This window comes from Dermacentor albipictus, chromosome 8 (assembly GCF_038994185.2).
Source record: "Dermacentor albipictus isolate Rhodes 1998 colony chromosome 8, USDA_Dalb.pri_finalv2, whole genome shotgun sequence".
Taxonomy (NCBI): Eukaryota; Metazoa; Arthropoda; class Arachnida; order Ixodida; family Ixodidae; genus Dermacentor; species Dermacentor albipictus.
Genome location: NC_091828.1, coordinates 92,770,164 through 92,785,554, shown reverse-complemented (window position 1 = coordinate 92,785,554; position 15,391 = coordinate 92,770,164). Strand labels below are relative to the sequence as shown.

The window sequence follows — 15,391 nt, the reverse complement described above, 5'->3', positions numbered from 1 at the left end:
GATAATGGCAACCTGCTGTTCATGATCTGAGAATGCCTGCCAAACGCACCCCAGCCCATTCTTATTCTTCTGATTATTTCCGTCTCATGATCCGGATCCGCCGTCACTACCTGCCCTAAGTACATGTATTCCCTTACCACTTGCAGTGCCTCGCTACCTATTGTAAATTGCTGTTCTCTTCCGAGACTGTTAAACATTACTTTTGTTTTCTGCAGATTAATTTTTAGACCCACTCTTCTGCTTTGCCTCTCCAGGTCATTGAGCATGCATTGCAATTGGTCCCCTGAGTTACTAAGCAAGACAATCTCATCAGCGAATCGCAAGTTACTAAGGTATTCTTCATTAACTTTTATTCCCAATTCTGCCCAATCCAGGTCTCTGAATACCTCCTTTAAACACGCTGTGAACAGCATTGGAGAGATCGTATCTCCCTGCCTCACGCCTTTCTTTATTGGGATTTTGTTGCTTTCCTTATGGAGGACTATGGTGGCTGTGGAGCCACTGTAGACATCTTTCAGTATTTTTACATACGGCTCATCTACACCCTGGTTCCGTAATGCCTCCATGACTGCTAAGGTTTCGCCAGAATCAAACGCTTCCTCGTAATCAATGAAAGCTATATATAGGGGTTGGTTATATTCCAGAAAGAGGTGCGCAATGAAAATCTACTGAAAATGCATATTCAAGTGATGAGACGTATAAGGTTGTGCATAGCATGAAGCAATTTTGCATCAATCAGCTGAGTTTGCACACGCGGATTTGTTCACAGGCACTAAAAGTCCATGGAACCCTAGTCACAAACAGCTTAGCTGTAACACGCTCGTGTACTTAGATTCAGGGACTCGGTAAAGAACCCCACAGTGTCAAAATTATACGAGTGTCCACCACTACAGCGTGCCTCTTAGCACCATTATGGTTTTGTCACATACAGCCCCACATTTTAGTTAATGTTTAGTACGTCTGCCACGATGCGATGTGCCATGTGGGGCAATGAATGGGCTCAACCCGCTCAGGAGTTATGAAGTATGGCGCACGACAGCACCTCAAGCAAACGCCTCTCCTTGTATATTCTGTGCACTGCGCAGACAAACAGCAGTGGTTCACGCAACGTTACCTTTGACATCAACTCACCACCCTCGTGTTCGACTAAACCTTCATGAAATTAAACAGTCCCCGTCAACATCACCGCCAATTATCGTCAGTCAGAGCAAACAAAACAGAAAGCTTCGCTTACATCTATTTCCACAATGGGCGGGATCCACGTATATTTGTTTCAGCACACTTCGGCACCTCACCTTACATCATACGTTGAACCGTACTAAGCTGAACAACGAGGTGCCAGTTGACGGTATTTCAGTCCAAGACGACGTGACGGGATACATTAGCCCTATATATATGGTTAGTCATTGTACAGCAGAGATGTTATTTGGAGTAAGACATACAAATAGAGATTCTTTTTGTGCGTAGCTACGGAAAACAAATTCGTTTTATTTCGCTGCTACGTAAAGAAATGTAACCTTCGAAACAGTGCAAAAAAAAAGAAGCTTGCACGGGGGAGGCAGCTGGACACCGCTACTCTGGCGAATAGTTGATCATGTACGAGGTCTCGTAGATGCGCCTGAGCAGTGGGTACGCGCGTCCACACTGACCCCGGACGTCGTCGAGGTCGACGTCGACCGCCGCCACGCAGAGCAGTCGCCAGTGCCTGAGCACCTTGGCCGTCTTCTCGAAGACGGTGAACTGGTCCTCGTGCGCCACCCACGAGTAGTTCTCGGCCGTGTACGCGGAGTCGTCTTCGATCCGCTTGACGCGACCGGGCGCGTGGGCGCACACGTCGGAGAACGAGGCCTTCCTTGGCCGCCCTGGAACCACGGGATCGCCCACGTCACGCTGCGACGGAGACCTGCGGGTCGTGGAGAGAGGGTTACCGACTACCGAGGTTTAGTCGTCGAAACATCGGCCATTGAAAAATCCCCAACATGTCGTACGTGTCGCTGTGAGCTTTACACCGCGACAAAGTCTGATTTTTTCTCTTTTTTTTAGCGCAGGAAACCTAACGTATGTGTGTAGCCCATAAAAGCGTTTCAGATACACTGGTGATTGCGTCAGCTTCCAGTTGTAGAGACCACAGCAAAGCAGTTACTAATCGATTATTGATGACCCGATTGTTTCGACGCAAAGAGATTATTCACTGGTTCCATTTTTTTCTTGCAACTTTACTCTTTATGTCCAGACATAACGAATGAGCAAGTTGTTCAAGTTTAAAATTCTATTCTTGCCTTTCACGTTTAAACAATTTTTGATATTTCTCAGGCACCTTTTATACATGTCACTTCCCAAATTCTAAACACTGTTCGACGTCAAGGAAAGTTTGAACAGCTTGCTAGCCTTTTCTTGAAGAGCAACGAAAACAACGCAGTCCACGGGACATAGACAGGCGCATGTGTATCATGGTAAGTCTAGCCAGTGTGGACCGGAGGTATCAGTGATTACAGTTTTCAAACGACGTTATGATGAAGTTGTGTGTAACTTGCGTTTAACTTTATCAAGAAAGAAAAAAGGTGACTTATGTGTAAGAGAGACATCTATTTTGCTTGAGGGTAATGAAATTACCTTCATGGAAGATCTCTCGATTACAATTTGGTAGAGGCTCTATTTTTGGGGGCATTTGTCCAACTCGGTGCTGGATTTCTACAATTTGTCTATTTTTTATATCAGTTTACGTTTGGATCAGTTGGAAGTGCGTTTGTTCATGTAGATTTCATTGCCTGTGTTCCTAGTCCTGCGACATTAGTTTGGCGAGAAACATGAATTATTCCCAAGTCATGTTTTATTGTTCCCATATCCACGGAGCGTATAGCCGAAAAACAAATCTAATTTGCGGTAAATCCATATTAGTATAACGAATGATTCGTTGTTTGCCTTTTTTTTCAGCTGATACTTATTACAAGCATAGCTAAAACGCTAGTGTGAAGTTTCTCGCACTTAATCAGTATTTTTAGGGGACGAACTCAGTGTATCAGAAACTATATGTTGAGGTTTGTGGCGTTTTGGTATGCAGCGTCATTGAATGACGTCCGCTGTTTGCAAGTTCACTTGAAGTCTGCGGCTTTCTTGACAGGCCTGGTTCAATCTCCCGCTTTTCAATTTCCCACGCGGTAAGCTCAGTTGCAATGGCGGGGCCCTGATGAGAACGATGCCGCGGTTTCGATTCCCTCTGCGACGGTCGCATACCAATGGCCACGGAATGCGATGCAGCTCATGTACCGTGCTTTTGGAGAGCGTTAAAGAATTGCATGTGATCAAAATTATTACTGTCTTGCTCTTCGGCGTGCCTCATAATCAGATTGTTGTTGTTGTTGTTGTTGTTGTTGTTGTTGCTGCTTACATTTTCAAGACAATTTATCTTGGGAGGCATAGCAAAACGCCCACGGAAAGTGCCTCATTAGGCTACTTCACCCAGACAGCAACCGCAGCAGTGCGATCATTTTCACATTGTTACACATCATACAATCACAATGAGGTGCATAGGTCAGTGCCAATACTGAGAATAAAAGGAGAACAAGCAAACGCTATACATGTGTATCATATTATTTAGCGTTAGCACACATCATACACCAGAGTGAAATTTATTATACAACGCAAAGCACAAACCGAGCCCTGAGAAAGCAATATTGCCTTACTCTGCTTCTTAGATTATACTGGGAAGATTCTCGTCTGCAAAAAGTTCAATATATTGGGGTAGTATTTCAGGAGTTGTGGTATTAGTTATGCTAATTTCTGTAAGCGATAATTTGTTAATGATCTGGACTTAACTATTGTATTTCTTCGTGGTTCCATGGTGTCTGCTTAACCTGATATTTTTTCTTCACTTGAAACCTGGCACTTGAAACTCCAGAATTTCTTTTTTTAGTGGCTTTCACTTTGCTTGTTTAGCACGTTACCCGTTGACCCATCCGATGTGAAAGATATTGCTCTGTTTTATGTCATTTCTCTTTGTGGTATCAGTTTATTTTCTCACATATGTTATCCTTTTGAATACAATGCAAGACATGCAGCTCTAATGAGCATTTTTATTATCGTGTCAGCACTGTTTGCGTGTGTTGCTTTTGTGTCTCGCTTGTGACCGCACTGTACGTAAAATAAACCGAAGCGAACTTGAATAAAAATATAACGTTCTCTTTTTTACGTGCTCACTTCGGACCTTTCTACTTGACTTCTTCGCCTAAATCTACATGCCCCAAAATATGCCGATAGCGCTAGTCATTAAATTCGCAGCTATGTCATGAAACGAATCTTGTGCGCTGCAGACACATCAATTTCGCGTGTTTCTGGCACACATTTCCTGGAGAGCAGTGACAACGCACGTATACGCCAGAGAAACGATTTGCTGATCGAGCGCCATCTTTTGGTCACAAGGTAGTAAAGGAGGAAATTGTGTAATCATTGCAGGAAATGCGTGTCGAATTTAGCTTCACCGATAACATAAAAGACGTCCAGGGAATGAAATCGAAACGCCTACCTAATTCCGAATCGAATGATTTGCCGTCTTCTATATTCGTTTCCCTTTTGCCTAAACAGAGTCTATATACATTCTTATGAAGGTATGTAGTCAAAACCTGGTTTCATCGGGCTGGAGACGTATGAACGAAATGTTTGCCGCAAACTTATAGACAAAAGTTGACTACGAGCCGTCACTTTGAAAAGTTGAGAAACCACGTTGACATTCGGCTTAATTGTTAGCTCCACTCACGCACATAAGTATAACTAATGGCTGAGATGGTGATATTTGCCAACTGTCTGGAGGAGTTTTTAATGCTACGTGGTGAGGGTGAGGTGCAGTACATTCTTCTGCAATTTAGCTATGTCGGGTGCTCAGAAAGCCCCCCTCTTTTTTGCCACTCTAGAATAGATACTTTCCTAGGGAAGGACCACAGAAAGTTTCTCGCGTTCGATAAATGAACTATGCGACAGTAAGCAGGATGCATGGCCAAATATTCGACATGGCAAGCCACGTATATACTGTCACGAGCAAAAGTAACGGACCCCTGCGAATGCGTGCCGAAAGAAAACATGCCATCGCCACCTGGCGTCACGCCGCTCAAGCTCGTGTGACGTCAATTCCGGCGCACCACGCATGTGTGAATACAATTTCGACGAAAAAATATCTGAAACGCTGCTACATGAACGACTGGCCATAACATACATCACGTTGGTGATCATCCTGTTTGTCCTATGTGTGGATGCCTCTTTCCCCTTGTAGTCCACGTGTAGATGAAGCGTAGACACACCACGCGTAAGTCCCAGCTGAAATTGACATACCTTAGCGTGAAGGCCGTTCCCGAGAGGGAGATGGTGAAGCACGTCTTCCTACCGAGGTTTTCCTCCAGCTCTTCCAGGACACCCATGACCGTGTGGTGGTTAGAGCGATGGTGCGTCAAGCCGGCGTAGTCCAGCGGGGCGGCCAGCTGCGTCGTGCCCGAGGATTCGTCCATGAGGCCGTGGGTCTTCACGAGGATCCGGTCCAGGACGAGGGACAGCTCCTCGTGCAAGAGCAGCGTCACTCCGTACGGCATCAGGGCGGACAGGGTGAGGTTGCCCCATCGGCGGTCGGCCTTCGCCCAGGCGAAGAAGGACACGACTTCGCCGGCGGCGTCGAGGTCTCCCAGGAAGGCGTTGTCGTCAAACTCGAAGTTGAGGCCGTCGATGCGGCGGTGCTCGAGCCAAGCCAAGAGCGAGTCGAGCAACTCGCTGCTCTCGCCTGGCATTTTCTTCGCCGTGTAGCCTTCGACGAACACGTTGGCGACGACCTTCCAGTGAGGGTAGAGGGCGTCGCGGACCCGGGTAAGCTGACGAAGAATGGCTTCGTCCGTCGCGTCGGCCAGCAGGTGGAACGTGCCGTTCTCGAAGGCCAGGCCGTTGTACACGATCTCGTTGCAGTATAGGCCCGGGAAGTGGCGCAGGGTCAGCGTGTCCGGAGGCGGTCTTTGCAATGGGAGAAAAAAAATGCAAACGGTAAGATGGACAGATGAGTGGGCTAAGAACAAAAAAGAATGACGCAGAAACTCCTCTGGCAGTTGGCTACATGCAGCCCGGTGTCACTGTCAGCGTTATGAAGCTTCGTCCAAAGTTCATCTAAATAGGTTGCGGAGCTTGGAACGCAAAAGCAGGCGAGAACCTATCGCCAGATATATCAGGTAGTCGTGCACGATTGCAGCGCGACCTATTGAGAGGCGGGGGGGGGGGGGTTATTGAAACTAGAAGACCTATTTGAAAAAATATCTTCGAAAATTTTTAACTAGAATACTGTCATACACGTAAATATTCCGTTTCAGATATTTTTGGTGTACTAAAACAACAAATGTAATTTTTTTCTATTTCACAATTAATTATTCCGTGCGTGGTGACCCCTACCAACCATTGATTCTGGCGCAAAATTTGCAAGGCTGCAAACCAGCTATTATTTCATGCGGCATGGCATAGCTCAGTTGAAAGCATTGGTTACGTCCGAATTTTTTAAATATTATGTCCTTCTGTGTTTGTGTAAAGGGTGGCGTGCGGTTCACTTCAAATTTTGCGTGTCCTATGGCACTGCATTCATTGGCGAAAGCTGCGAGTCCAGGTTTTTTTTTGTTGTCGTGCAAGTTCACGCTGCGGCATCCGACGCGCTGTCTCTCATCGCGACGGTAAAACCTGCGATCCCTCTGCGTAACACAGGTTTTGTGTCTGTCCCGAGTAATTATGCTTTAACGCAACCTCACCATGCCAATAAAAGCTAATGGGCCTCAATCCGAACCCAACTGTCCCAGGATACAGGCAAAGTGCGACGTCCAGATACATATGGTGGCAGTTTCACCCGAAAGGCGAAGCATCGGTTGCTATAGCAAATCAACTATACGAAGTAGGATAGTGGTTTTATCGGACTTATAAACATGTGAACATAGCCATCCTAACTTAGCATGGTGTCACGTGTGCACAAGCAAACCTGAAGACACGCCACTCGACGACCGCAGGAACTCGCTGTTGAAACGCTGCAGTGAGGAAACGCTGCAGCAGCAGCGAGCGCACTAATCCGCGAAAACACAGCGCAGCGCGGACATTGTACCCGTCGCAAACGGCTTTCAAGGTGCAGCCGCCCAGACGGGCGCGCGCGGCCGTCCGGGTCCCCCTGAGAAAGACGCGCAACCCTCCACCCCCCCCCCGCCTTATCGTACCCTCGAAGCCTTGCGCGCGACAGAAGGCGGCGCGCTTCCTCCCCGCTTTCCTCCGTCGCGTACGCGAGTTGAGCCGCAATCGACGGCTCACGCTCGTACGCTTTCACTCACACATAAAGCATACGGCGCTCGGCGACGATTTCATTGACCTTGAAATTTATATTAAACATCACGGCAACGGCGCAAGTACGGGTGGAGTGTACATATACTTACTATCCGAATAATAAATGTTATGGTTTTGACAGCACAACTCTGGACCGTCGAGCGAGCCGAGGAAGCCGCTTAGAGACCAGGTCTCGGAACCGCGTCCGCGGCGGATGTCCAGACCCACTAAAACGACGCCGGACTCAAATCTTGTTGATTTGAAATAAAAGTTTACGCTCTCTCTCTCTTTCACAGCAGAGCTCTCCGGGGTAATTCTACAATAGTTCGCATGAGTCGGCGGCGTGGTACATACATATAAAAAATCATGCTCTGCTATTGCAAACACCAGGAACAAGTGTAGCTGGGGAAGGTTATTAAAACAGTGTCACACTGCACCCTTAGTCTAACTTTTGCTGTGCTTCCCCCAGCTCCACTGGTGTGTGGTCTTTGAGATAGCAGAGCCACGCATAATTCTTTTTCCACTGCGGGAAAGATGACCGCCGAAGCGAGCGCGCGCGTTCTCATCGAAGAGCAATGACGTCACACCACCTGTGTCCCCGCCGCGCCACTCCTTCTGCCCCGCCAGGCTCCACCCACCCTCGCCGCGGCGCTATGCTATTTTTATACTCTGCTTTTGCTCTCTACTCTCTCTCAGCTCTCTCTCTCTCTCCAGCTCAACAAAGCTGTGAACGTCAAGAGAAACCCAGGGAGCTTCTAACAGATGCACTGTGATATGTTAATAGAGCCAGCGACTCAGCTACCATCGGAGCTCCGAGGTGGCCGTATACGACTAGGACATCGGTGGCCATCTTCGTTTATCCATCCCTGACGTTCCCGTACTGCCAGAGGAGGTGCTTTCAGCCAATGAGCGTTGCGTATGCAGCGTCTCATGCAGTCTAGGACAGTCCGGGGGCTATGACAAATAGAACAAGCCCAGTGGGAACACGCATCCGTAGGCCGCCGTCGGTAAGGATCAATTACTAAGTACAGCCAGCAAGGCAGCACAACGTGGCCGTGGGAACACGCAGTCAGGCGACGGCTTCTGGATAGCCGGCGCAGGATGCAGGAATACGTGTCAGTTGTAACAGGGTGCATACAAAAGTATTACGCTTGGATATAGTGACACAGATATAGCAAGAGAAGATGCCGTAACAGCGTCGGCAGTTTCTTGGGTAGATTTAAGGCCGTGACGAAACAGGTCCATACGACACTGCAAGGCTGCGAGAACTCCCTGATGCGCGACTCAGTCGCGCGAATCGGCATATATGTGGGACATTATTTTGTTTCTTTCCGATCGCGTACACGTCTGTCACCGCGAACTGGGCCAATTCGTAACGAACGGCGGTGTGGTACCTGAGGAATCCCTCGCGATTGAGGAAGCACAGGATGGGCCTCGGGCTGGGAATGAGCCTTCGCCACTCGTCGGCCGTCCAATGGTCGAGCGACTCGTAGGCCTCCGGCAACAGCGCGACGGCGGACGCCTCGGAAGTCGCCACGTCACCGCCGCTGGCGCCGCGGAACGACGTGACCCCCACGCTGGCGACGATGGCGCACGTGGCCAGCACTGCGATGCCGCTGAGCAGGTTGACCTGCGAACGACCAGAGGCGAAGAGCGTGCGACGGCGATGAGAAAGTTTGCGGCTGCAGCTAAGACGAAGAATTTATGCGCATAGAATCGAATAGCGCATTCTTTCGTTCGCGGTCGTCGCAAATGAATCTCCGCGAAAACAACGAATACAAAGAAACAACCGTCATCTGCGCTCCCGTTTAGACGCATGCTTTTACGCCGCGCCGTGTCAACCACCGGCACATGACGCCACACACGCACGTCGCACGTCATCTTTTTTTAACATATGTGTAGGGCATCAGGCAATATAGTAACAACAGCTTGGTGGCGCAACACACCGCCTCGTTCCAAAGGGGACGCTCATAGCATCCAATCATCCATCCGTGTAACGCGGTGCAAAATCCTTTTGACGTGAAACCGCTCTCTCGCTGTAAATTTCACCGCCATTCCACCGAGTCTCTTCTGCTGTTGTGTAAAACCCCACCACACGTTGCAGCAGCGAATAAATCGTCATTCTACATTCGAAGTTAGAATAGCCTTATGTCATCGCTGTAGAAGCGGCGGAACACGATTCGGCGTCTATGATTTACTTGCGCGCATCTTTCCGAATTCCGTCATTTAACTTTTGTCACATTTGCGTACAGATGGTGTCCAAAACCCCGACGTCTATGACGTGTTTCCGGTTCCCAAAATCGCTACCGCCGCATTCAACCAGCTAAACTTAGCCTTTGGGGCCCCTCACCAGATCTGGCCATTTTGAGCTGATAAGCGCAGAGCATACAATGCGCGCTAACGATCGTGTTTGCAAATAATTAGATCGCTACGTGCCACGGAAAGGCCTGAGATTTCAATGCGAACGCCGTTTTTCCTTTCCCTCGCGGTGACCGCGCTTTGCAAGCCGGACGGTGACGTGCACGTTTCCCTGCGCCTACGTACTCGTGTCCTCAGTGTGACGTCACTCGTGGTGGCACGTGACTTCGAGAATTATTCAAGGGAACATCTGTTACTTGTATTATCTGTTGCTGTAATTGACGAATTGAAGTTTAGAGAAATAATAAAACACACAAACGGAATCTCTGCGTGTTCTTCGTTTTACTTCGCACAGACACAACGGAGATGTATTCCCACATCGTCTGCTTGTTCCCACGGTCTTGTGGTCACGTGCGCAGGTACCGAAACTATGCCATTTTCCACCGTATTCCAGCGCGTGACCATGCTCTGCGATCCGCTTGTTCTGCCTCAGTATTCGTGTAGAACTTAATTATACCGCTAGTCATGTGTCCTTGTGCACAACGCGCAAAATCGTCCGCTGCGCGAAACAAGACAATCACAACAGCCTGCGCGAAACGCCGTCAGCGGAAGTGCGCAGCGCTGAAAAAGAAAGCGAGAAGAAAAAAAAAACTGATGGGTGGGGGGCGTGACGTATGCGTCACGTGATCCTCGAGGTCGAGTATAGGAGAACGCAGGGAAGGAAATTTGCTTGCGGAGGATAGACGAGGCGAGTGGAGAGTGTCTCGCTTGGCAGTGGAGCTCGCCTGCTGAAATCATGGGTGCGCGGCACTGAAATATTTCTATCTCAGCTATTAATGAACTGATTTGAAAAATTTTGCGCCAGAACGCTCCCTAGAGGACACGTAACAACTTCCAGCGTATAACCGAAACTTCCTATGGGGCCTAGTGAGGGGCCCTTTTCACATCTTTCCACAACGTGAACACACTTATAAAATCTCATAAATACATTTTAAACGAAAAGAAAAGACGCGTCGCTTATTGGTAGATAACTTAGTACATCGATGCGTGTTCATGTGGCGGCACTCCAACGCTATAGTACCAAAGTTCCAGTTTAGAGTGTCGCAGCGTGAGCTTTTCGCGACTTGCTTTATTGTCGATTTAAAATTAACAGTTTTTTTTAAAACACTTCGTTCGAATATGCCTATAGAAAGCCATTCTCACAAAATCTTCCGGCACTTTTTTGTCCCCTGTTGGTCTCTTTAAGGCGCGTACGTATACTGCCACCTGGCTAATTGATACATTGAGCAATAGCAGCCGGGACGATGCACCTCCTTTATACTGTATTTCCGTTTGCTCGAAGTTCCCGCATTACAACAAACAAGTTTTGATCCTTCAACAAAAAAAAGGCTTCTCACAACGCAAATGTCGGTTCGTTATTGCCCTGATGGCACAGTGTCGTCCATTTCCCGATTCATCCTATAGAGATTCGTGGCATTAATTGGGCGTACTCACCATGTAGTTGGGCATGAGCACCTTCTCGCCTTTCTTGGTCACCTCGAAGTCCAGAGGCTTGCCGCAGTTCTCGAAGTACATCGGGTCCCGCATGTTTACTCCTGGTTCGGCTGGAAGCTGTTCGTTGTTGGTGTTTCCCTCAAATCGCGGCTGCTGCTCACGAGGCCAACGGCCGTGTTCTTCTTCCTCTTTTTTCTCATCCTTCGTGACGGCAGCGGTGCTATACGAAATTTGGTTTGGATTTCCTTTTATGGTGGCGCATACCCACTGCGGGGCATTGGCCAAGATTTGGACATGTTATTAGGAAATTGCAGTTGCTGCTAAAATTTGTACAATTGCCAGGAAGAAATGAATGAGAAATGACGTATGAATAACCTAAACGCCGACCGCAACAAAATTTTTGACAGCGTACGAAGCCCAGTTTTAGATAATTTAGACATGCTGCAGCCTCTGTGCTAAATCTTACGCCTGAAATACAGATAAATGTGCCATAAAGAGCTCGCTAAAATGGATGTTCTTCGTACCGAAATTCAAAAGAAACCACCGCCAATATCGCCCAGTGGAATAGGTGTACAGTGATAGATGTTGATTGGATTGGATTGGGAAAACGTTTATTGATAACCAGCGCCTCCCCCCCCCCCCCCCCCCCCCGCTGTCTGCTTTCCCAAGGCCAGACATGTTTGCCCTGGCAAGCCGGCCACTGCTATGGTGTGTCCCGGCTCGGACCCCATCCTGGTTTATTCCCAAGTAGTCGGTGGTTAATTTTCTTTTCTTAACTGTATTGTTTCTTTCTCATTACTTTGGTAGAAAGTCGTGGTTATTGGTAGAATGATGTCTGTTTCATCTCCGGGCCAGAGGGCTATCCTCTGATCTGCTTCCATCTCCTCGCAAGATCTGCCAGTGGAGTTGTTCTTTCGCAGTGGAACAACTCCATTGGTACCAGTAGCGTTCCTGTGGCTCTGGTGCCTACGAATGAAGGAGTTATTCGTATGAAGAACCCCCAAGGCCATTCACTCAGAGCTCCGGGCAATCTCGTTGCACTTCCAACAAATAAGCGAAGTCCGACAGATTGGACGTTTGGGGATCATCTGTTGTTCACCAGACCAGGCCTGTGTGCAGGATCTTCTGAAATGCCCTAACTTTGCCACGCCACCGATGAGCTCCTTCATTCCTCCTCACCTAGCTTGCTGCAAAGTCCTAGTCCACGGTATGGACATAAGCTTATGGAGATATCTTCTGCAACAGGTGTAGTTTCCGTGCACCGCTCTACCAGGCTTGTAGACAATAAGAGGGTCCCTACAGAAAGAATAATAGCAACATTTGCAGGGACGGTTCACCCATCAGAGATAAACGCGTGGTCATTAATGTACATTGTTAATCCCTTAGCTCCGCGACCCCTACAATGCCTCAAGTGCTGGCGGTATGGACGCAGCGCTAATTGGTGTCGATCAAGTGTTCGTTGTCGTTTATGCTAGGAAGGCCGTGTTGCCAACGATTGCACGTCTCCGGCTCAGTCATTCCAGCTCAGACGTGCCGGATTAGTCCGGCACGTCTCCGGCTCAGCTGTTTGTGCAATGCAAAACATGCGGCCGACTACTCCAACTGCCCTGCAAGATCGAAAGAGATCGAGGTAATCGAAGTGACTGAGGGGAGGCGGTGCTCTCGTCGATAAACTGTTGCAGAAGTTCAGAGCAGGACCCAGGGATTTGCTGGTGTCACAGTCCTTCAGTCACTTCAGTCAGTCATTTCCCAGACAATTGCAACAGTGATAAAAAAAGCGATGGAAAAAGCATTAGAAAAGCTTCTACTTAACTTATCGGACTCTTTGGCTACACTAATATACTTTCAAGTGCCTGGTAAGCCTCAGACAATTGAAAACAGCGTACCAAATTCGGCCACCTTCTTTAATATGTCACCTGAGCGTCAGACAGATGTCCCCTCCAACAATGTGGATTTAACAAGACCTTCGACTTCACATCAAGTTGATCGTGAATGCCATTCTGATTCAGACTGTCTAGGCAATCGAGATGTAGATATGGACATTCGAGTTCTTAAACGCACCAGATGGCCTAACAGCAAACTGCCTGATTCTCCTAACTCTAAAACAAAAACAAAAATAAACATGCGAACGAATCACTTGCGTGGACTGACTTCCTGAAAGACAGTATTCTGGACCAAGCAGATGCGACTGCTTGTCTACCGTCAACATAGGGTGCCTAAGAATACTTCAATTGCAGATAATCGATGCTTTCTGCAGCTGCACAAAGACACTTAATTTCCCAACAACCTCCAGACGTTATCCTTTACAAAAAAATTCGTTTGTCTGCTGACAAAGACTTTCATTTAAACAACTATAACTGCTTTCGATTGGATAGATCTTCCGGATGTGGTAGATTAGCTTTTTTTTTCATTTCGTCTAAACTCTGTCATAAAGCAACCATTTCACGTCATATTCTAACATCCGAATGTGAAATCTTAATATAAGAAATAACCATACCTTGTTGCGCACCGCTCTTTATGATTAACTCCTACTTTCTCTTTGGGGTGCAAGATGTACGCGCACTTGATGTCGCAGTTGCCTATTGCAAAAAGATATTGTTTGCACAAGACTTCAACTCACATCATTAGTCATGGGGAACCCGCACTGACTCATCTGGAACACGGTTGTGAGACTGGAATAATGTTGACAATTTTACATGTATAAATGTTAAAGTTGCCCCTTTCGTGCGTTCACAGTGGCCATCTGTGCTAGATTTGACATTGGCGACCTCAGGCGTTTCTACCTCTTCTTGGGCTGTGGCTGATGCCGCCACTAGTAGTGATCACCACCCGATTGTCATTGATATTAACAACCACCTCATTTCTTTGAAGAAACATGCGCAGACGTTTGTGGACTATTCAAAATTTAAAAATAATGTACAGTCAACGTTGTCCTCTGTGACAGGTATGGAAAGAGATTAATGTTAAAGTGATGAGACTTTGTGCTATACTGAAAGGTACCATTAAACTCTTGGTTTATAGTCTGATCAACAAAAGGGGGTACTGATTGTCCATGTTGGAATAGGGATTGCGCACGAGATAACAGACACCAAAAAGCTCCATGGAAGAGACTTATTTTCAATGAGTGACCCATTTTTTGGAGTAAATATGGGTACGCTGGTGCTATATTTAAAACAACAGTTTCATTAGCGAAGGGTAATTATCATGTAAAACGGTATATATCTTTTGTCGAAAAGTGGCAATAAAAAAGCACAGTTTAGGGTTCTCCTCTCTCGCATTCCGTTGCAGTGCCCATAAATATTGACTCAGTTGTTCTGTCACCGAAAGAATTGTTCGAATCATTAGATTAAATTGCTTAAGGTTTAGAACAGCGCTGTGCAACTCAACTGCAGGTAAACTTCTTACGGGCTCTGTCAGGGGATGATTTCTTAGAGGTAACAATGGAAAAGCTTCACTCCCTGGCACAGCTCCCGGTCCAGATGGCACTACATTACGCACGTTGAAAATATTGTTTCACCTCTCCCCGCAAAACCTCTACAGTATGGTTAATTAATCCCGCATGAACGCATGGATAGATCCTGACTGGAAACTCGCAAAAAATAGTCCCCTGCTTAAATAGCAAGGAGCGGGAATACATAAGATGATATAAGGCCAATCGCACTAACTTAAAATGTTGTGAAATTAATAGCTTTAGAAAATTTTTTAATGATAACACATTATTAAGCCCATGTCAGATTGGATTCAGACCTGGATACTCGATGTGGTGCTCACATGTCAATTTAGAGAGACGCATCAAGCTTGCTCGACATAGGCGTTAGAATGCCGCTTTAGTGACGACTGATTTAGCTAAATCATACGACAGCGTAGAGCGTGTCGTACTCCTGAACGTTTTATATAGCATGAGTATTCCTCAGTACATTATAAATTGGAGAAATGAATTTTTAAAGGATAGGAATTTTAACGTTCCCAACATGGCTTGTTGACGCAAAATATAATCAATCAAGAGGAGTTCCCCAGGGATCTGCCCTTTCACCTATATTATTTAACGTTTTATTAAGCTCAGTTCCATTGTGCGATACCGTACAAGTACATGTATATGCAAACGACATAGAACTTCTTGCATCTGCGACTTATATTCACTCATGACAAAAGCACTGTAGTCACAGTTAGGAACGCTTGAGGCTTGGTTTGCCGACATTTGAGTGTTGCTCATTGTCAAGAA

At 47.1% G+C, this 15,391-nt stretch overlaps 1 protein-coding gene across 1 annotated transcript; it reads right to left on the bottom strand.

Moving 5' to 3' along the window:
* Window positions 1-1,460: 1,460 nt before the first annotated feature.
* LOC139048492 (uncharacterized) lies at window positions 1,461-11,381 on the bottom strand. Its single transcript, XM_070522896.1, has 4 exons — window positions 11,170-11,381; window positions 8,712-8,947; window positions 5,323-5,985; window positions 1,461-1,903 (listed from the first exon to the last, which is right to left on the bottom strand). Exons 1-4 carry the CDS (start codon window positions 11,260-11,262, stop codon window positions 1,573-1,575), a joined length of 1,323 nt encoding a protein of 440 aa, XP_070378997.1. The 5' UTR covers window positions 11,263-11,381; the 3' UTR covers window positions 1,461-1,572.
* Between the last annotated feature and the right edge of the window lie 4,010 nt (window positions 11,382-15,391).

Coding starts and splice junctions, on each gene's coding strand:
- LOC139048492 (XM_070522896.1), bottom strand. CDS start 11,262: ATGCGGGACCCGATGTACTTCGAGAACTGCGGCAAGCCTCTGGACTTC. Junction 8,948..11,169: donor TGCTCATGCCCAACTACATG/GTGAGTACGCCC, acceptor GGTCGTTCGCAG/GTCAACCTGCTCAGCGGCAT. Junction 1,904..5,322: donor GGAACGGCCTTCACGCTAAG/GTATGTCAATTT, acceptor CACGACCCGCAG/GTCTCCGTCGCAGCGTGACG.